This window comes from Acartia tonsa, chromosome 2, assembly GCF_053477335.1.
Source record: "Acartia tonsa isolate MP-2025a chromosome 2, ASM5347733v1, whole genome shotgun sequence".
Taxonomy (NCBI): domain Eukaryota; kingdom Metazoa; phylum Arthropoda; class Copepoda; order Calanoida; family Acartiidae; genus Acartia; species Acartia tonsa.
Genome location: NC_137261.1, coordinates 30214002 through 30238022, shown reverse-complemented (window position 1 = coordinate 30238022; position 24021 = coordinate 30214002). Strand labels below are relative to the sequence as shown.

Here is a 24021-nt window from a genome sequence, read left to right as displayed (position 1 = left end):
AACGAATGAAAGTTTACAAAACTTTGTGGACCATATTTTGGGTATGATTTGTAAAAAATTACCTTCAACTATGCCACTATGGGAATTAAACCATGGTGCGATACATAGCATATAAGTAAATTACCAGAAATTATTTTAATTTTAGGGCTTCAACATATCTCAAGTAGAGGACATGGTAAAGGATGTATTTTCTAAACAGGACAAAACTAAAGCTGTTGACATTTTTCAGGTAAACTGTCTTTATGTCGGATTTTTTTCAGAAATCTTAAAGGAAAAGGCAATGAATGACAAAAAGGAGAGACCTCTTAAGATCTCTTATAGAATAGAATTATAGATTTGAAAGTTTGAACACTGGTATAACCGCCCAATTATTATTTACCAAAAGTCCAACACATTTTTAAGCAAAGACAGTGTTATGCCCATCCTTTCATCCCTTGGAGGATTTTTTTGGTGAGACACCAATGCGGCGACCCTATTTTTTTTTTAAGAATCCATCTCTTACGTAGACCAATGGTAGATTATTTTTTCCTCAAGTATTGAAACTCCCCAAAGTAAACATTAAAGTCTGCAACTTCACAAATTCAATTTTAATTTTCTCTTTGAAGGTGAGAACAAGATTTGGAACAGATGCCAGAATTTAAAACAGTCTTGCCACGTTTCACTTTGTAAACTGAAGCGAAACTATTATGAAAAACAACCAATTTATTTATTTACTTTAAATCAATAAAGATGTTTAGAAAATCTACTAAGAGAAAATTATGGTAACAAGTGAGATTGTTATTATTGTAAAAAAGCTCTATTCTGTTCATTAACTCAAAACGTGTTTCAATCCTGGAATAAATATTTCTTTGCTTAGTTTTTAGTGTATGTGAAAACTGCGCCATACATGAAAAAAGTCTGTCTTTTGTTTTCTGGTTGCTGTCTGTGTCTGAGGATTGTTGAGAAATGTCCGCTCCTCGGGAGCTGCTATTTTTTATGATACGCTTTATAGACTGTTCCTTATAGCTTAAAACCATATTATGAACATCCGTTACATTTTCTGAAAATCACAACCTAATCGGTTACCTGATTAGCAAGATCTAAAGGCACAGACTGAAATACAAATATTCAAAAGCGATTGCAAAGATGGGTTATCCTCATTGCTAATAAAATGCGTATGAAAATAGCTGCCAAATTTGTTTAATACAATTATCAATTTTCAGTTTACGTTTCTATAGTGAATAAAATTTAAACTTTGTTTTGTTTAGATTATGGCTGAGGCTTTGAATAAAACAAGAAAGAGAAACAAAAACATAGGTAAGAATAAAACAATAGATATACTAATAGAGATTAGTTGCTTAATCTTTTCTTATAAAGACATCATAATCCGTGGATCCTGCAAAGAAAACGAAGTAGCGGGTTTCGTCGTATTTTTACAATAGCCTTTTTAGGTTAGGTTAGGTAAATGTTCATGATTACCCCGCAGGGTTAGGAAATTGGCCCCTCAGGGTTAGAGCCCCCCGAAAAGTCTAGAAAGGCTACTGTGAAAATACGACGTATTCTACTTCGTTTTCTTTCCATTATCAAAACTCTTAAATATCGAAAATAGGGCGATTTAAAAATCTTTCCTTTAGCATAAAAGACGGATGAATCCTCACAAAAAATCTAATTATTTATTTCTAACAGCAACTAGATTTCTCTGTAGAAATTTAATGTTCCAGAAAAAGACAAAGATAGGTTAGTTTTGGGATATCAGCGGTTATAGGAATCTTTGGGCAAAAATTCATCTCATTTTGAATAGACGAATATAGTAGTATCTCTATTTGTCAAAATTATAACAACAAGAGAGAGAGAGAGAGAGAGAGAGTTATAAATACTTCAAACAAACTAAAATATATTCTTTAAGTTCCAAATTTTTATACAAAATAAAATAGTTGTTGTACAGAAAATACTTTGAAATAGCAAATAATTATGTATCTTCGCAAGTGTAAAATTTCTATCATTAGAGACCTAGAGTTTTTTTTCGAGGGGGATATTTCTTGGGATGATGGAGATACCCTCTCCCAAAATAATTATAAAACATTCCTGGGCCTATAACAAGCTTCACTCTACAGCAGCTATGGAATTCCTAAGCTTCAGACAGACCGACAGGCACACTTATACTATTATTTTTAATGTTATTAGAATACTTCTATATGAGAATTATGTCAGCCTTGGCAACTTTTTATTAAAGCTTTATATAAATAGTAAAGTAAATATTTATCATTGTGCTGACTTAAATATTGTATGTCAACAAAATGTTTCCAGTTTTTTACAGGGAAGTCAACTTGTTTTAGATTACGAAGGCAATGGAGGTGGAGGGTCAAGTGGAGCTGTTACACCAAGTGGTTCTAGAATTAATCTAGGTAATAAATTATTGTATTTTAAGTAACAAAGCTATTCTATAATTAACGTTGTCATACGTCCGTAAGTCTATCTTTCCTCAATAAGGCGGAGTAAGGGGGAGGAGTGAATGTGATTTTTTCTGCTACTATTTTCTGTTTATTTAGCCCTTCGTTCAATTGATCATGCTTCAAAATACATTACTCTTTTTCTCTAAAGGTTTTGTGATTATTATGAATTATCGCAGATTCTTCTTTGTCTTTTTCTTTTACAACTAAAATAGCTTACTATGTCTGTTTGTCCATTATGTTTCTTGTTATCCAAGCAGCCTGGCTATTTAGCTGCTAGAAATATATTAGTAGAATGCTTACATCTTAATATCTAGGCACAGGAGGCTCTAGGTAGGCTGGTTATTCAGCTGCTAGCTGCTAGAAATAGATTATTAAAATGATTATATCTTAATATTTAGGAACAGGAGGATCTAAGCAGCCTGGCTATTCAGCTGCTAGCTGCAAGAAAAATATTATTAGAATGTTTATATCTTAATATCCAGGAACACGAAGCTCCAAGCAGCCTTGCTATTCAGCTGCTAGTCGCTATAAATATATCATTAGAATGTTTATATCTTAATATCTAGGAACAGTAGGATCTAAGCAGCCTAGCTATTCAGCTGCTAGCTGCTTTAAATATATGATTATAATGCTTATTTCTTAATAGTTAGGAACAGTAGGATCTAAGCAGCCTAGCTATTCAGCTGCTATCTGCTTTAAATGTATGATTATAATGCTTATATCTTAATATCTAGGAACAGGAGGATCTAAGCAGCCTAGCTATTCAGCGGCTAGCTGTTAGAAATATACCATTAGAATGTTTATATCTTAATACCTAGGAACAGTAGGATCTAAGCAGCCTAGGTATTCAGCTGCTAGCTGCTTTAAATTTATGATTATAATGATTATATCTTAATATCTAGGAACAGGAGGATCTAAGCAGCCTAGCTATTCAGCTGCTAGCTGCTAGAAATATATGATTATAATGATTATATCTTAATATATAGGAACAGGAGGATCTTAGCAGCCTGGATATTCAGCTGCTACAATGCTAGCTGCTAGAAATATATGATTATAATGATTATATCTTAATATCTAGGAACAGGAGGATCTAAGCAGCCTGGCTATTCAGCTGCTAGCTGTTAGAAATATATGATTATAATGATTATATCTTACTATCTAGGAACAGGAGGATCTAAGCAGCCTAGCTATTCAGCTGCTAGCTGCTAGAAATATATGATTATAATGATTATATCTTAATATTTAGGAACAGGAGGATCTAAGCAGCCTGGCTATTCCCCTGCTACAATGCTAGCTGCTAGAAAGTTTAAGAAATATCTGAAGAAACCGTTCTCTGCAACTAATGAGACAAATACTGCTGAGAAAAGGGTATATTTATCCTTATAATAAAGTAACAGAATGTCTGTTTTCTTCTGTACCGAAGGATCTCGCTAACCGCTGAACCAAACATTGTGACCTATCATCCTAGGATTGAATATTTCTAAAATCAAGTAAATAAGTAATGCTTTATAAAAACCTCCATGATTTATAAGAATATACGATTTCTAGAAATATTTTTACATATGGTTGCCACGCTTTGTGGATAACACCTACAAGATTCATTATACATAGTTTAATATGAAGGTAAAGAGCTATCTGTTATGGACTGACATACGGGTAGACAATGCATCAAATGTAGAAAAGCTTCGCTTTTATAAACTGTTGGTAATGATAAGTGTGTGTAATGGAGAGAAAAAAGTCTTACTCTTTTTATTTAGGGATATTTTATATAACCTTTATAGATAGCCAAGCCACTCCACATATAATTAATGCCTGTCAAAATGTCTGTAGGTGGAAATATTTTATGCAACGTGTTATAATGTAATTTGCAGGATTATTTAATATGACAATCAAACGCCATAAAAATTTTATTAATGAATTATGTGTGTCCTGTGTGTACCGAAAGATCTCGCTAACCGCTTGGTTGATATGACTCTTCTTTACAAGAAAGATTTATAGACCGTGTGAAAGATTTTTTTTTATTAGGTTACATCTACAATCGCCTCAAAATATACTTCCCTCGCTAATAAAAAGTTATTTTTTAAAGAAAAAAAATTGAATTTAAGTTCTTTGCTAGTGAACTTGCCTGTCCTTGTTTTATATAAAGTTATTCTTTTATAAAACTTAAATTATCCTTTAGCAGTTTGTCTAGTCATTTACCTGCATCAATATATTGTGTTTATAAGTATAAGAGTGATTTTCCAAAAATGTCAGAAAAGTTTAGTTATGATCCGAAGATGATTATAATTTTAGTTGAGCGGAGAAAAAGTCTTCCATCCAATTTAGAAAATAATATAGATAAGAGAGATCCTAACCACCCCTTTTTAAGTTAAGGGGCTAAGCCGCTGGTCAATTTATAAAGTTAATAAATTGTAATTATAATTGTCATTACCCTTGTTACATCGTTCATCTAGATTTTTGTATCTATTTATTTTTCTGCAATTGCTGTATCTTGTTCAGACGTTCAAGCAAAGTTTGTCTGTACCTGCCTCTATGCTGGGAGCTGGATGTATTTCAGGTAAAATAATTATAAACAGAGATATGTACATGGAAAATAAATAATGTAACAAAGTTTGTCAGTACCTGCCTCTATGCTGGGAGCTGGATGTATTTTAGGTAAAATAATTATAAACAGAGATATGAAAATGGAAAATGAGTAAATAAATATGAATAGTAAGACAACGAAATTATTTTATTGCAGAAACAAAAAAAAGGAAAAAATTCTTAACAATAATTATTTATTAGATGTGGCAATTGTATTTAAGCTATCGAAAAATAAAAATTCATCAAGTTTAAAAATCTTCTGATCACTTGTCGCAAAATAAAATGTATCTAAAAAACGTCTACACTTAAATTGTGGGGCTCAATTTATTTCTTACATCGTCATTCCAAACGTTAGATCGGACGAACCAAAAACATTAGTTTAAAAGCAGTTGTCTTATAGTATAGGACAATGGACGATGAAATGAACATCCTGAATGATAATGAGCAAAATTAGCCCTTCTGTAGATTGAAATTATTTGTAAAAATTTTGGACACTTAAAGTGATCAAGAATTCATTTTTTCAAAATGCATTTTCGTTTACCTTTTCCTATTTTTAAAGTAATTTCCATAGAATAATGCCTTAAAAGTTCAATTAAGTTAAAAAAAATCAGTTTAAAATGCCGAGCTTATTTCCACATAAAGTTCACATTAAAATCTGTGCAACAATTAAACTATGAAATAATAAGCCATTTCTTCGCTCACAGATATAAACACAAAAACAAAATACTTATATTTTATAATACATCTCTATTAATATTTATCTTCGAACTTTCTTTAAAATGTAATGAAAAAGTTTGGTTTATTTTATAAAATCATGAAACAAATTTTGGTATGTTTGAGCTGGTATAAAGACAATAGAAAAATTGTTTAAATCTATAGAAAGAATGATATTTAAGAATTAAATTGTTTAAAAAGTAAAAATTTATTATATTTGCTATATACTTCAGCAAAAAATTCAATCATTTTACAGTTAGGGAGTTGAATCCATTTTTATAGAAGCAGAACTATAATCTATGATTATGGTTTGGACCCTCTAAAACTGTAATCTACCCTTCCACTTTCCCCTCTCTTGGTGAAGATATCTTCAACGCCGATACGATTTTTGAAATGTAAGATTCTACTTTCCCCTCTCTTGGTGAAGATATCTTCAACGCCGATACGATTTTTGAAATGTAAGATTCCACTTTCCCCTCTCTTGGTGAAGATATCTTCAACGCCGATACGATTTTTGAAATTTAAGATTCCACTTTTGCCTCTCTTGGTGAAGATATCTTCAACAAGAGAGACAAAAGTGGAATCTTATATTTCAAAAATCGTAACGGCGTTGAAGATATCTTCACCAAGAGAGGGGAAAGTGGAAGGGTAGATTACAGTTTTAGAGGGTCCAAACCATAATCATAGATTATATTTCTGCTTCTATAAAATTGGATTCAACTCCCTAACTGTTTTATGAAAGTTTTTCCATAAAAATAAACATTATTTTTTTTATTCCAATGAAAAGTTATTGTAATTCGTCACACACACACACATACCTTACCTATCTTGCCACACACACTATCGTAGTATAATACTAACACACACACGCACACACACACTATCGTAGTATAACACTAACACACACACACACACTTAACGCACCCACCCACGAACCCACTTGCTACCTAAATAACCAGGGAACTAGAGGCATAAGACAATGGCCGATAAATTAATGGATATTCACAATGATAATATACACAAAATTACCCATTTTGTAAACAATATTTGGTGGTTTAAACATTTGGACACTTAAAGTAATAAACCAACCAATTAAAATTCTATGAAAGTCCCAAAAGTTAATTAGCCAACTAACAAAATGTCATTAACTTTGGGAACTAATGTAATAAAAAGCCAAATATCCATTTCCTCCCTGCATACAATTACATACAGAAAAGTTTAGTTTTAAATGAAAAGATTTAACAATATCTATAATACAAAGTAGAATGATGTCTGTCCGTCCGTCTGTCTGTCTGTCCGTCCCTTAAGATCTTGGTAACCACTGAACCGATTGGATTCTACTCTTCAGGGAATATACCTACTGGTCCTGTGGTGGTTTTAGGCTATTTTCTTGGGGGGTGGGACACCCCCAACCCCCCCTAAAAACAAAAAATCCCCACCCATTTTTTTTTTTTTTGCTGAAGATTTCCTTGGTCCTTTTACGAATTTCGCCTTAATTTTTTTTTATTATCTCTCTTGGGGCAAAGCCCCTAGAGGCTAGGGGCGAAGCCGCTAGTCCTATTTTATAAAGTTGTAAGCTTTTTTTATCTGTAGAGAAGGGACCGCTGAAATTATATGGTTCACTTTTACAGTGAAGCTTCTTATAGTTTTTGGGAAAGGTTTTAGGCTATTTTATTTTTATTAAAAAAGTCGTTTGTTGGTTTTAAGCTATTTTTCTGCCCTTTTATATCCCTTTGAATATCCCTAGATACTAGAGACGCAGTTGCTTGTGGATTAAATAGAAATTAGAAAAATATAAATTTAGATTTGGTTTCTTTTTATACATTAAATAATATTTATTTAACAACTAACCCCCCAGGTAAAAATCTGAATGTGTGAGAAAGAAAAAGAGGGAGAGGGAGAGAGAGAGAGAGAGGGGTTATACTCAAAAAATACCTATCTTAGAAAACGCTTATAATAAAAACTTTGGTTCATGGAAAGGATACAAAGGATACAAATACAACAGAACCCGCAAACTTGTTTCCTTTCCATGACCCAAAACTTATAAATTATTTTGTGTTTTATAGCTTATTTTGAATATCTACTATAAGTAGCCCTCTTTCTGTTTAAGTCAATAAATTATATTTAAGTAATACACACATCCTAAATATAAATTGTTATAATAATGTAACAGGATGTCTGTATGTTTGTCTGTTCTAAAGGATCTTGCTAACAGCTCAACCAGTATGGTTCTCCTTTACAGGGTAGCTCATCATAAGTTCTTGAAATGTTTATAACTCTTTTGGAGGAGAATACCACCACCCTCCAAAATGATTTATACATTATACATTAAAAATTTTAATTTTTAAAATTTAAATTTTTTTATGGAAGTTTGAAGCTTTTTTAGCAAGTAGTAAATATTGAGATAGGATGAGGGTGCTATGTTCACAATCGACAACTATAAATCAGCTGACCTTATATCCATATTTGGTAATATCTTTTCGATATGTATGTAACAAAAGAATTTATTCTACTTTAAATTTGCAAGTAAACTTCAACAAAAAGATTGTTATTTGTCGATTTTGATAGGTTTTAAGATATGTATAATAAAACACAAAATACATCGATGTTTTCAAGGGAATAAATTCGTTTTTTAAAAGTTTGATTTATTTTTAAATGGGAAGTATTTAAGACTTAAATCTCAAAATAGTACTCTTAAAAAACATCAATCAGTGACATATATCTACTTTTTCCCAGCTTTGTGTATATTTGATAATATAGCCTACAATTTTAAAAAAGGTTGAATTATTTTAGGAAATGATAATTCTACAGCTGACCAAAGCCTTATAACATCCTGTATTGGCAGCTGTAAGAATCTTAACGGCGGTACACTGGCGGAGCCAATCGTTAAGGCAGGAGCTAATCGGCGGTCTGATTCAGATAAATCATCACGCAGTAATGCTAGTAGAAATAGCAGTGTCGGCTTAGAAGAATCTACAAGACATAAGAACAGGTAAATACAAAGGGAATAGTGCGTAAAATTGTGAGCAAGCTTCCAGTAAAATGCGCTTATTAATTCTAGCAGTTCTTAATGTTTACCGAACGCATAGTATAATTAAACGCATATTTTAAAACAGTTTGACATTATAAGCGCATTTGACTGGAATCTCTCTCACAACTTTACGCAATATTGCGGAAGCTACTAGAACACAGTCATAGTGTCTGACTGATTATGACGTAACAAAAAAAAATTTGCCAATGAGAGGCCATTATAAATTTTACCATTGGTCAATAACGGCCTCTCATTGGCTATTTTTTTTTGTTACGTCATAATCAGTCAGACACTATTACTGTGTTCAAGCTACTAATTCCTTTTTTATATGCCATAGAATATTTTTATATAAGTTTTAGCTTCCAGAAAATCATCATAAATTTGTTAAGGACAGCCGAAAATTTTGACATCCCCCTCAATATTTTAAAATCTATTTAGATGTGAGCTTAAAGGACGTTGGTATAACTTAAATGTTAAGATCGGTGTTGTATTACCTGTAGGGGTAGGTGGGTGTAAAATAGAAATTCAGAAGGTGTCAATCATCAATTTAATAAATATCAGAAGTTTGCCTTAAGAAATAGTTAAAATAGAAAATTTTTTTATGAGTTGGGTGTGGACACCTTTTTTACACAAAAAAATGCTTTAGAACAAAATCTGCCTGTAAATTCCTTTTTTTCCTTCTATAGATTTCGGTATTAAAGAATTACATTTTTATGGTAAATTATTTTCTTAGGTCTCCTTCCATACCTGGACAAGGGGTTCTTTCACCTAGCGACAGCAGTAGGTATGGTTTTATATATATGTAAATATAACTACTAGCGGCTGCGCTTCTAGCATCTAGGAGCTCTGTATTCAATTGAGTAAGGAAAGTAGCAAAATTGCCTAAAGACAAACTTAGATATAAGAATTAAATAGCCTAATACCATCCAGGGACCTTCAGGGAGCTTCCATGAAATGGAGATCTTAATCGTTTCTGTTGTTATCGAAATCATAAGCTACAGACAACAAAACCTAATTACTTCATATAATAGGATATAATTGAAGAATACTACCTTGTAATGGTAATTAAATTGCTGAATGCTGTAGCATCTTTGAAAATTTAATTTGTTTCTCTAATATTACGTGAGAAAATTATTTGATGTTCTTACTAATTTTGTCAAATATTTTTGATTAAAAATAAAATTTGAATTTGAATTTAAAATTCAATATTATTTATTTTTATGGAAATCAAATTTTATTCTGATTCGTAATGTACCCTCCCCAAAAGTAGCTTCACTGTAAAGAAGAGCCATATCGGATCTTTGGTAAGCGGGATCATTCGCTACAAACACACAAACCTAGACATCCTGTTACTTTATTTCTAATAATAGTAAACATTTAAATCTTCCTGTATTTGTTTTTTATGAAACTTAAAAACATTTATTTTTATAAAAGTTTGTTTAGTTATCTCTAGGATATACATATAACATTTAGTGATTTATTCACAATATAAGAATAGGAAATAGATTATTGTCCTTATATATCCTTAAATGCCTGAGTTATAAAAGTTTGAGATTGTATGTGTATTTGAGTGCGAGTGTGCCTACATTCCGCAGTATATTATATTTCATTTTCACAATGGCATATACATGACGTTACTAATACGTTTGCGTGAGTGTAAAGGGTCCGATTTCTGATTAAGATAGACAATTATTAAGAACTAGCGGCTTCGCCTCTAGCCTCTAGGGGCTTTGCCCCAAGAGGTGATCAAAAAAAAAATTGTTGCGAAATTCGTAAAAGCACCAAGGAAATCTTCTGCATAAAAAAAGGACCAAGGAAATCTTCTGAAGAAAAAAAAATGGGGGAGGGGAATTTTCATTTTTGGGGGGGTTGGGGGTGTCCCACCCCCCAAGAAAATAGCTTGAAACCCCCACAGGACAGATAGGTATATAACCTGAAGAGTAGAATCCAATCGGTTCAGTGGTTACCGAGATCTTAAGCTTCAGACGGACAGACGGACGGACGGACAGACAGACAGACAGACAGACAGATAGACATCAAGCTACTTTGTGTTATAGAAATGATAAGACTAAGTTATGATTTAACCCAAACTTCAAAAATAGGCTGAGAAATTTTATAGTTAGTTAATAAGATTGTATTATTTGCTTTTATGATTTGCAATTCTGATGATTTGATACACATGGGGAAGTGAATAGTTACCATGTGTGAGTATATTCTGGAGACCTATATAAAGCAGAACAAATTTATACCACTGCAGTACCAAGCCATACCATTTCATTTCATTATTAAAGTCACCCCGCTGGGATATGGACAATACATATGTATTTGAATAACCAGGCGTATGGGGAACATTGAACTCTAAATTACACTGGTACCCAAAGGTATACCACTGTAGTACCAAGCCATACTATTTCATTTTATTATTAACGTGACCCCACTGGAATATGGACGTATATATTAGAATAACCAGGCATATGGGTAACATTGAACTCTAAATTACACTGGTACCCAAAGTTATACCACTGCAGTACCAATCAATAACATTTCATTTCATTATTAAAGTCACCCCACTGGGATATGGACATATATAATAAAATAACCAGGCATATGGGAAACATTGAACTCTAAATTACACTGGTACCCAATGGTATACCACTGCAGTACCAAGCAATACCATTTCATTTCATTATTAAAGTCACCCCGCTGGGATATGGACAATACATATGTATTTGAATAACCAGGCATATGGGAAACATTGAACTCTAAATTACACTGGTACCCAAAGGTATAACACTGCAGTACCAAGCAATACCATTTCATTTCATTATTAAATTCACCCCTATGGGATATAGACATATATGTACAGGGTGGGGCAAATAAGACCGGACAAACTTTAAACGGCCATAGCACCAAAACTACTTGACCAATCAGGACGTTTAACCACACTATAAAAAGCTTAGGTAATAGCCTTTTAGCAAAAAAAATCTTTGGACGTACATGGACGTGTACAACGAGCTAGCCGCGCATATGTTCAACAAGGCAGATTCCAAATGCGCCGGCGGTTTAATCTGGATTCTCGACAGGGCCCAAAAAATCTGACCTCAGCCCATCTGTAGGTGAGGTAGAGTTATGCAAATTGCTGGGGATACTTTTAGATACATAAGTAAGACACTAGAAAAGACTAGAGCTCTTTATCTGAAATGGCTTGGCCGTAGTACTCCAGCAAAGTGAAACGGGGCAGATTTTGAGATATAAAAAACGTCAAAAACCGTAAAAATTTCTCGGTTCTTAGCTTTAGGGACCCATATTGAACTTTAAAACTCATTTTATACTATAGGTTGCGCTGACAACCCTAGCTGAAACTTTATGCCATTTCTAAAAAGGTAAAGAACGTCGTTCTAGCTTAACTGTGGTCCAAATAAGAGCCTCCGTGTGTAAGGGTAGCTTGAAAGTTGGGCGAATTTGGATCCTGCGGTTACTCAAGTTCCTAAGGAAATGTGGCCTCCCAGCAGCCCGATCTTAATTCAATGGACTTTTGGGCCTAGGGCTACTTTAAAGCATGCACCAATAGACGTGCCCATACCACAAAGACCTCCCTCATTGCCACTATCAAGGAGAACTACGCCAGCTTGGACAGGTACATTTTAACCTGGACCTGCCGGCGGTTGAGGAGGCGGGTAGAGGCGGTAATTAAGGCTGGCGGCGATTTTATTGAATAATCTAATAGTCATGTACCTATTTTGCTTGCCAGTTTTTAAAATTCAATAAAATCATTAAAATTGACGATTTCATGTTCATTTGTTTAGAAGTTAGAATTTGTCCGGTCTTATTTGCCCCACCCTGTATGTACAGGGTGCGTCACATAAATCAGGACATTTTTTAAACGGCCATGGCGTGAAAACTACTTGACCAATCAGGACGTTTGACCACACTATAGAAAGCTTAGGTAATGACCTTTTAGCACAAATAAATCTTTGGATGAAGATGGACGTGTACACCGAGCTGGCCACGCATATGTTCAACAAGGCAGATTCTAAATGCGCCGGTGCTGGTTTAATCTGGATTCTCAACTAGTGCCCACTAAATCTGACCTCAGCCCATCAGTAGGTGAGGTAGAGTTATGCAACTTGCTTGGGATACTGTTAGATACATAAGTAAGACACTTTAAAAGACTACAGCTCTCTATCTGAAATGGCTTGGCCGTAGTACTCCAGCAAAGTGAAACAGGGCAGATTTTGAGATGTAAAAAACTTCAAAAACCGTGAAAATTCGTGAAAATTTCTCGGTTCTTGACTTCAGGGACCTATTTTGAACTTGAAAACTTATTTTAGACTATGGGTTGCACTGACAACCCTATCTGAAACTTCATGCCATTTCTAAAAAGGTAAAGAACATCGTTCTAGCTCAACTGTAGTCTAAATAAGAGCCTCTGTGTCTAAGGGTAGCTTGAAAGTTGGGCGATTTTGGATCCTGCGGTTACTCATGTTCCTAAGGAAATGTGGCCTTCCAGCAGCCCGATCTTAATTCAATGGACTTTTGGGCCTAGGGCTACTTTGAAGCATGCACCAATAGACGTGCCCATACCACAAAGTCCTCCCTCATTGCCACTATCAAAGAGAACTACGCCAGCTTGGACAGGTACATTTTCACCTGGACCTGTTGACGGTTGAGGAGGCGGGTAGAGGCGGTGATTGAGTCTGGCGGCGATTTTATTGAATAATCTACTAGTCATATACCTATTTTGCTTCCCAGTTTTTAAAATTCAATAAAATCTTTAAAATTGACGATTTTATGTTCATTTCTTTAAAAATTACAAAATGTCCCGATTTATGTGACGCAACCTATATATTAATAGTGTAACCAGACATATGGGGATTATTGCCCTGAAATTTACGCTGGTATCCAAAGTTTTATAAAAACTTATAAAAAAACTTATAAAAAAAACTTTTAAAACACAGTTAACATTTCAAAGGATTAAGCTTCTTTGATATTCAGGTTATCTTTTAACTCAAATCAATTGTTTGCATCATCAAATTATACTTCCAAAATTCTCAAATAAGTCAACATTTTATACCATGTAGTTTTCATTTCATGTTTTATCAAAAAAATGTACACATTTTTCACTTTTTTGGTTAATTCAAAAGAACACCAATTCTTCCTTCATCCTAAAACCTAAACAAAGCAGGATATCATAAAGATTAAAATTTTTCCCATCTCAGGAATAACTCCACCCATTTTTTTAACAGATTTCAAAATCCAAATCTCCACCCATAGACAACCAAGGACAAAGATAAATCCACAACCTTTTCATAACCCCCCCACTCCTCCCACTTTTTGTCTCCTCCCAGGTTTTTTCTGTCTCCGCCTTCAACCAAACTCACCATCCAAAACTCCGCCTATTTCCTAACCATCAAAAAAATTCCTCTAATAAAAACTATGCCCCGCCCCATAGCTCAAACAAGGCCAAGAATTATTCCCTACTCCTCCTTTTTAAAAAACTAATGTTTTAATCTTTTATTTCAAACTTTATCAGTAGTCATCTGTATTTTATGGTGATACCTAAGATTCAAAATAATTTGTGACATTGTTCTATATAAATGTATGTTTAATATCTTTGATCATATTTGCTGTTATCTAATGTCTCATGCCTATATTTTTTAGACAAAATGAATTGAAAATGATTGCTAAAATCGAAATATATCTTCATGTCTTAGAATAGTGTAATTTTTTTAAAAATAGGTTGAAAAACATACTAACTTTAAAATATTCTATCCTCCATGTTTTTCCCATGCATTCTCCACAGAATCCCTATTTTTTAAACTCAAATAAGGGTTATCTTTGAATACCTATGTACAACCTTTTGTAAGTATGATGTTAGCAGGTATTCCAGGGCAGAACAGAGAGGATGGGGACCCACCACCAGCAGGATCTCCCCCTCCAGGTTCTCAGATACCCATACCACAACCATCAGGTGACACTATTCAACAAGAAAATATAGATGAGGTATCTTTTTTTAAAAATAGGTCTTACAAGTCAGAATACTTTAAGGTTCACAAAAAACTGGCCAATTTAATCAATAGTTCGTCCAGAATAAACTTTCTTCAAAGCTGTATAAATTTCAAGATCCTCCCTCCCAATTCAAAAATAAAATGTAGCCACAATCCACGATTCTCACAAGAAGCTTCAAAAATATTCACAGAAAATCTTGAATTTATCAGCTTTGAAAATTTAAAGATTGGTTTAAGGGAAGAAAGACTGTATTTAAAAAAATGTAAACTTGAACTTAAAAAATCAAAAATACATTTACACAGCCTTATCTTAGAACCAAATTTGCACGTTTTTTTTAATACCAGGTTAGCACAGGACAAACTTGTTCTAAGTAAACAGGCTGTAAACAAGCACAAACAAAAATTGATTTTCCTTTTTAAAAAAGAAAATAGGCCCCTCCCTTCGCATTTAAAAACCAGCTTAACAAATGAAGAATCAAAACAAAAAAAGAAAAATAGGAAATTCATCAAAAGAAATCGTTATAGGAAGCTTAAAAAGAAAATTGATCGCAAAATGCAACTACCTTTAGTAACCAATTTTAGTGATATTGAGGTAACCAAAGACATGGAAAGTTTATTAAACAAAGGTTTAAATTATGCCATTGTCCCTAAAACCATTAATACAACTCAGATCATTGCAGGTTTTGAGAGAATGGGACGCACAATGAACTGGATGGACAAAATCAATAGAGAAAAAGAGTCAAATGAAGAGAGGGAACTTGACCTATCTTTGACTGACAATTTTATTAAGGTTCCATGGAAACCAACCAACATTAGACAACCGCAAGGTACCCCAACAGCTGACCTGACAACCTTTTTAAATGGTAGTTTATCTTGCGTTTTAGGCTCAGACTTGAAAAAAACACACAGGAATCTACCTGTAAATGAAAGAGCAGCCATGGACAAGCTGGTTAGTCTACAAAAATCCAGAGTCATTACCATCAAACCGATGGACAAAATGGGTGGGGTAGCAATTCTTAACACCCCAGAATATATTTCAGGAATGGAACAGCTTTTAAAAGCAGAATTCAAGGACGAAAATGGTACTAATCATCTTTACTTTAGGACTTTAGAGGCCGTTGAAGCAGATCAGCTGCAATTCAACCATTTAGAGGAGCTTAAGGACATTGTCAGGAAAGGTAGGCAAAGAGGCTGGATAGGAGAGGACGAAGCAAAGTGGCTAGTCCCCGACCATTTCAGCCCAGGGAGGCTATATGGACTTGTAAAAGACCACGTGGACCCAGCTAAATGGCCAGCTGGAGGAAAAATCCCCCCCCTACGCCCTGTTGAATCAGCATCAGGTACAACCTTTGAAAATTCCAGTCATTTTGTTGATTATCATAGTAACCATTTAGTTAAGGATATACCCAGCTTCATTGAAGACACACCAGATCTTCTCAGATTCATAGAATCTGAAAACCAGAAAGGTCCACAACCTGCAGGTTGTGTGCCAGTCACTCTGGATGTTACAGCTCTATACACAAACATACCTATAGACGAGGGAATGCATTATTTTCAGGAGTTTTTAGATAAGAGAGAAGATAAAACAGTTCCAACTGCATTTTTAATAACTCTTTTAGGTATGGTGCTTAGTTGTAATATCCTAACTTTTGACAACAAATTTTATTGGCAGGAAGTAGGAGTGGCAATGGGAACCAGGGTTGCCCCCACATTTGCTAATATTTTTATGTCTGTTATAGAAGGTAGAATGCTTAGAACTTGGAGAGGCCAAGCCCCAGCATGGTACAGACGGTTCATAGATGACTGCATTATGCTGTGGACTGGATCTGAAGTAGAACTTTTAAATTTTTTAGAACATATAAACAACATACATCCCCTGATCAAATTTAAAGCCTCTTATGATTTTCAGAGTAAAAAAGTTGAATTTTTGGATACTGTAATTTCCATAACTGAACAAGGATTTATTAAGACATCCCTTTTTACAAAACCTGGCAAGAAATGTACATATCTCTTGCCATCAAGCTGTCACCCTGGTCACATCACCCAAAACATTCCCTACTCTTTAGCTCTAAGACTCAAACGAATCTGCTCTGACAATTTAGACTTTTTAGCACACCTGGACATATTACAAGAAAAACTGTTAGGAAGAGGTTACAAACAAAACTTCATAGTTAAAGCTTTTGAAAAGGTCAGTAATCTACCCAGAGCAACAGCATTGATAAAAACCGAAAAAAATCCGGTAAAGAGAGTTGTACTCTCACTTCAATTTGATCCCAGACTACCCAATATTTCTAATATCTTGTTTAGGTTTTGGAAAGTCATGATACAGAATCCACACCTCAAAAGAACCTTTCCAGATCCACCAATGATTTGCTGGTCCAGACCTAAAAATCTACGGGATTTTTTAATTAAGGCACAACTCCCACCAGTAATTACAGAGAGAAGGTCAAGCAGGGTTAAAAATGGATTTTCCCACTGTGGTAGAAATTGTAAAATGTGTCACAATTCCCCCCGGTTTTGTAAAAGTGTCATAAACACTAAAACCAATGAAATCTTCCCTATTTTAAGCACTCTAGACTGTACTAGTAAAAACGTTATATATCTTATTACTTGTAGGAAAAACAGTGGATCCTGTGCAGTTAGGAGACCTCAGTATGTGGGCCAAACAAGTAGAATGATCTCCAGCCGTTTTAACGAGCACAGCCACACAATCAGCACTGGATCAACTACAGTTGGAAGTCATTTCAAGGCCCAAGGACACAATCTACAGGACTTGGAAATTGTCCCAATAGAGAAAATAAGAAGCACAGACCCCTGGATACGCCTAGCTAGGGAAAAACTTTTGATTAGGTCTTTTGATTCTGCTCTCAATAAAATTGTGTAATTTGCTTCACCCAACAAACATTTAATCATCAATCAAACAAAAAAATCCTGTTTTCAAACAAGACCCATCTTTCCAACAAATTTCTTTTTCAACACATAACATTTGTTTGCAGTTTCAGAGATCTACTAAAAAAACCCTCATCATTTAGTTTGTAAAAAATATTTTATTTCTGACATTTCTTTAAACTCAAATTAACTGTGTGCATTTGCAAATTTTTATAAAAAAAACTTTTAAAACACAGTTAACATTTCAAAGGATTAAGCTTCTTTGATATTCAGGTTATCTTTTAACTCAAATCAATTGTTTGCATCATCAAATTATACTTCCAAAATTCTCAAATAAGTCAACATTTTATACCATGTAGTTTTCATTTCATGTTTTATCAAAAAAATGTACACATTTTTTCACTTTTTTGGTTAATTCAAAAGAACACCAATTCTTCCTTCATCCTAAAACCTAAACAAAGCAGGATATCATAAAGATTAAAATTTTTCCCATCTCAGGAATAACTCCACCCATTTTTTTAACAGATTTCAAAATCCAAATCTCCACCCATAGACAACCAAGGACAAAGATAAATCCACAACCTTTTCATAACCCCCCCACTCCTCCCACTTTTTGTCTCCTCCCAGGTTTTTTCTGTCTCCGCCTTCAACCAAACTCACCATCCAAAACTCCGCCTATTTCCTAACCATCAAAAAAATTCCTCTAATAAAAACTATGCCCCGCCCCATAGCTCAAACAAGGCCAAGAATTATTCCCTACTCCTCCTTTTTAAAAAACTAATGTTTTAATCTTTTATTTCAAACTTTATCAGTAGTCATCTGTATTTTATGGTGATACCTAAGATTCAAAATAATTTGTGACATTGTTCTATATAAATGTATGTTTAATATCTTTGATCATATTTGCTGTTATCTAATGTCTCATGCCTATATTTTTTAGACAAAATGAATTGAAAATGATTGCTAAAATCGAAATATATCTTCATGTCTTAGAATAGTGTAATTTTTTTAAAAATAGGTTGAAAAACATACTAACTTTAAAACAAAGTTTTATAGTCATGTTATCTTATTTGTTGAATACTTTCATTGGATTTTGAATAGTCGGTTCTAAACTGTTGGTGCTTAAACTTCAACTAATAATTTTAATTTGCAGAATGGTTGATTTTGTATAGAATCATTTGGGATGTATTTCAATTTATCGCCCGTTGCCTTATCCCTTAAGATACCGGAGTGTAACCCTAACAAGGACAAGATAGTCCAATCTTAGCCTAGCTTTAAAGCTAAATGTCTGTCTAACACATATATATAGATCTTTTATAGGGTATTTTATAATCAAGAGGTTGAGAAAGCCCAATCTTTCTCGCTTTTGTATAATTTTTGAGGAGTACGATTCCTGTGACGTCATTTAAAAAGGGAATGGGGGAAGAAAATATCTTCCCTTTTCTTCCATCTCTTTTGAAGAGATTTTCTTCCCCCCTTCCCTTTTTCTTTCCCGAAACGTATATGACGTAACTGGAATCGTACTCCTCAAAAGTAACACAAAAGCGGGAAAAATTGGGCTTTCTCCAAGAGGTTGGTTGTCTCTAAGTAGAATACTAGATATTCATAACCAAAAATAACAATAACTTCAATTGTAGATTTTACATTGTTAATAATTGTATTACAATAAATGCTTCATTGCAAATCAAAAAATTGTTTAACATTCATCCCAAAATTTGTAACTGTTTCTAACTTCTTAATATATTAGATTACCTTTCTGACCAGATAAATTAACAAGGATGACAACATCCGTAAAAGTGAAGCTCTGTAACCGTTACGATTATGGAGATGCTGCGCGTTCTAAGTCTTACCTATCTGTTATGGGAATTAGCATGCAAAGTTTGAAATCGATAGGAAAATTCTAACTTGTTTAAATTAATGAAAACAGCTAATCGTATTGGACGGACCGCCCTAATTATAGAAAAGCTTCGCTTTCAAACATAGTTATACAAGCAAGTAGGGAGAGGGTAATTACACTTATATTAATATTTAACCCTTTTTTAGTCCTAATAATTATAAGCTTCTAAATGCAGAATGTACATACAACATTTTTGTCAAAATTGTTGATTATATCCCTGAGATTTCTTGATTATATAAGGTCTCCTTTCCAACTTTCAATAAAATTAGCATTAGGATCGTAGTATTTTTATCTCATAAAAATAAAAATTGGATTTTACTATTTTAAGGCATTAAAGAGTACTTCAAATTTGAATCAGATTTATTATCTTTTACCGATCTTTTTTTATTGATCGTTATATACCTTTGATAAATATCCTATTTTCGATGGTATATTTAAGGGGTTCTACCCCCAATCCTAATTTTAAGAAAGTCATAATAGTTTAAGAAAAAGCATTTAGGGAGAGAATAAATCAATTTGTAATTAAATTAGTAGGATGTCTTTCTGTATGTCTCCAAAATAGCTGGACCAAAGGTCCGCAATTTTCTTAGTTTTTTTATCCAGAAAAAAAACTTTGCTAAATTTTTAATGGATGGAGGGAGATATTTCCTCCCAAAATTTTTCTTGCGTAAATTGTATCAAATACTTCATGTTTGGGGAGGAGGGAGGTACATCCAATCCCCTCTTCAGAATCCAGAAGCGGCCAGATTTGGTTGCACTTTTCATAAAAGCTTTTTAATGAACCGCTACCCAACTCCCTTCACTAGAGACTAGTGGTGAAGCATCTATTATCTATAAAAAGTACAAATACAAAATACGATTTTTACAGTACTAGGAAGCCATACGTTTTGAAGAAAATTAATCTTGGCATATTTAGATTATCCGAGAGTCCGGGATCTTTTGACTACAATTGTGAGATTCTCAGTACTGCTATTATTCCTTGCTCAATAACTTTAAAGGTAAGTTTACCACTTCGATAGTTTCCCTCAAAGTGCAAAGTTGAGCTCTAAAAAACCTACTCCCCGTTTTTTGAGAGAAAGCCCAATCTGTCCCGATTTTGTATCAATTTTGAAAAGTGCGATTCCTGTGACGTCATATAAAAAGGAAAGGGGGGAAGAAAATCTCTTCCCTTTTTTCCCATCTCTTTTGAAGAGATTTTCTTCCCCCCTTCCCTTTTTCTTTCCCGAAACGTATATGACGTAACTGGAATCGCACTTTTAAAAGTGATACAAAATCGGGACAGATTGAGCTTTCTCGTTTTTTGAAATAGTTTGAAAATTAAGGGGTGGTGGGGTTAGCTTTTCAGGTTAGGTAACAGGGTAGCTCCGCAGGGTTAGGTAACTGCAGTTATAGGCCCCGCTTGGGTGAAGCATAGGAAAAAACACCAACCTCCACCCCCCTCCTTCAATTCTCTGCAGGGTTAGGTAACTGCAGTTATAGGCCCCGCTTGGGTGAAGCATAGGAAAAAACACCAACCCCCACCCTCCTCCTTTAATTAGATTATCAATTGCCATTAATTATTTTTATTTTTGTATTAATTGTTTTCAGTAAGGATTATATATATACAATATCATCTTTTAATTAGGTGTTTTGTCTCCACTCTAATTTTATTGATGATATAGAATTTAGAATTGTATAAAGACCCGCATTTATTTCAATTCAATTCATCCATTTTTTAAGGAGCACTGTTTGAATAAAACTGATTTTTTTCCGCATGTTGCTCAAAGCCGGATAAATTTTTAAAACAATTGTATGTTTTTGTTTGTTGGCGGAATATAAAGCCATAAGAAAATAAATTAATTAAACATTTAACGAAAATGTTATGTAAGTTTACAATGTCCATAAACTCATATTGTGTAAATAATCTTCTGTTTTTGCTGCGCAACTTAACTACATAATTGTTCTTGTTATAAACATTTTTCTCTCATTGTTAGATTTAAATGAAATTTGCTGGAAATGAATGGAATAAATTTATGTCTTTGAAATATTTAAAAAGGGGCTCGGCAGCCATATCCGCATTAACAGTAAGCCTCAGATGTTACCACACATTTTATACATATTTTATATATTTATTTTAAGAGTTGAAGTTTGTTTCATATCTTGTTGATCTATCCATAATCACTATTTTAGGAGCCCTCGCTGGATGTGACCTCTACTAGTTCCCGAGATTGTACTCCTCCCTCTTACACAGACTCCAAGGCAACTGTTTCCCGCCAAAATGGCGCCACCTCAGCAGAAACAATGTCGTCATCCAACAGCTTTGGAGCCAAATTATCCACTTCAGTGGACCATTTGGATAGGTGCGCACAAACAATATCGCCAAGGCTGTTTAAAAGCAGAAATTCAAATTCTGGTGCAGTTAACTCTGCAACAGCCCGGCTGTTAATCCCACCTCCTGCCTCAATGTGTATGCCCTTGGCAGGCTCCATACAGCGACAGTCAAACAGCACCACCTCATTGGACGGCCTCACGCTAAAGTCAACCAACTACGTGTCGCCAAACAACAACAGCATGAGAGAACAAACTCTGCTGAATCCTGCCACAATGGAAAGTGTTAACACCAGGAAAATTATGCCTTATTTTTCTTCTAGCACACGTACAGCAGCCATGCCTGCTACCAACAGAAGCAGAATATTGTCTGAGGATCAAGCTACTCGCCTGCAAGCTCTCAAGCTACAACCTACTGGTGCTGCTACGTCAGGTGGATGGATTTGAAGCCATCTTGCGGTCAATAATCGCACAATATTTTTTTTTAATTAAAGTTTCTAAAATATTAATATTATGACATCTATTAAGTTAAATTAAAACTAAATAATTGTATATGTTTAAAAAAAAATACTTTTCAAGCTGTTTAACATTGCATTACAATCTACGATTTTAAAAGCATTCAATATTTATTGTCTTTTATTTAATTTAAAATGATTATTAAAAAAAGATAAGATTTGTTAGTAAACTATTAATTCCATGTTTTGACTTTATTATGTTTAACTTATAATTGGATTCAAAGATTTTTATAGTGACTGTAAAAATTACGTCATACTGGCTTTCGATTGGAATTTAAAATGTATACTGGCCAACCATAGGTGATTTAGCCTGCATATTGGCCTATAATTTGTATTGTATGACGTATTTTTTATAGGCACTATAAAGAGCTTCATTGTAAACAAAAAATAATCTAGTTTTATTTAAAATTTGTATTTTACAAACGTCTTTAAGTAGCTCAAACAATCTAATTATACATTTTATGAATAAAGAATAGTATAAAATTTTTGGCCAATTATATCTGCTTTGGAAAATAGCAGGGAATAAAGGAGGGAACAATGGGTAATTAATTCAATTTAAGAGTTTTTGCTGAAAAGCAATGAAAACCAGATTTATCCAGAAAATTTTACCAAAATTGTATAGGGATCATGGTAATATAATTTAGAACAAAATTAGTTCTAAGAAAAAATCATATACTTGAAAATTAAATTTTCAATACATCACAATGTAGTGAACATTCTGTAATTAATGACTAGAAAAATCTCTTTAAGCCAGTACCCAAAGTCTGAGACTCTTAAAAATTGAATATACGATCCATTGTCCTCTCGCTTACTCCCTGGAAAATAGCTTAAAACCACCCAAAGACACTTTTTAATTTTAAGATTTTAGATTTTAAGCTTCAGTTAAAAAAAACTTTCTTTTTCTATAGTATAGGATAAGGAAATATCTATTGTAAAAAATTAGAATTACAAATAATGTTAACTCTTGATTTTTCTTTATTTCTTTTAATCTATAAAAAACAAGAACGTTTTTTTAAGAAGTATCTGTCGTCAAAAGTATATAGGACTGTTAGCCTGAACTATTTATAGAGTAGCTGCGGCACTGAAACTCTATGCAAATAAATTTTAAACAATCATGTTCCAACTTGAATTCTTAATCTATTAAAAGTACCTAAATATTATTTTTTTCTCATCAAGTATTTATATAAAAAAAAAGATTAAACATAAATTCACCTGAATAAAATTTTACATTTGTTACATTTGCTGAAAAATAAAACAGTGAATAATTAAAAAAAGGAAAATAATAATCAAAATAAGAATTATTTCTTTCCTAATATTAAAGTAACTTCTGTGATGATGCTAAATTAACTAAAAGAAAAAAAATGAAAAAAGTATTATAATATTGTACTAATGATATGCATTAATAAATTATAAATATTTGGTATTTATTATAAAATATATTAATGAAAAAATCTACAATGTTTTTATTATAATTTTCTGTTTGTGTAATTAAGACAAAATAGTTATGGTCGTCTCAATTCTAATTTACAATTTTTTTCTCAGCTTATTTAATCATTCAATGTTGGCGTAACTACATACTTTAACCAGTTCCTTTTTTTCAACAGCATTTCTTTTTTTGGTTTAATTCAATATACTAAAGTGCACT

At 33.4% G+C, this 24021-nt stretch overlaps 1 protein-coding gene across 1 annotated transcript in view; it reads left to right on the top strand.

Moving 5' to 3' along the window:
- LOC145312495 (transient receptor potential protein-like) overlaps window positions 1-23726 on the top strand; it is a 48262-nt gene extending 24536 nt beyond the window's left edge. Inside the window, exons 14-22 of the mRNA XM_080151753.1 lie at window positions 146-229; window positions 1248-1296; window positions 2316-2384; window positions 3679-3800; window positions 4932-4989; window positions 8523-8721; window positions 9494-9544; window positions 20471-20552; window positions 21724-23726. Coding sequence (XP_080007879.1) covers window positions 146-229; window positions 1248-1296; window positions 2316-2384; window positions 3679-3800; window positions 4932-4989; window positions 8523-8721; window positions 9494-9544; window positions 20471-20552; window positions 21724-22308 — 1299 coding nt within the window. The 3' untranslated portion in view covers window positions 22309-23726. The remainder of the gene's footprint in view (window positions 1-145; window positions 230-1247; window positions 1297-2315; window positions 2385-3678; window positions 3801-4931; window positions 4990-8522; window positions 8722-9493; window positions 9545-20470; window positions 20553-21723) is intronic.
- The last annotated feature ends 295 nt before the right edge of the window (window positions 23727-24021 follow it).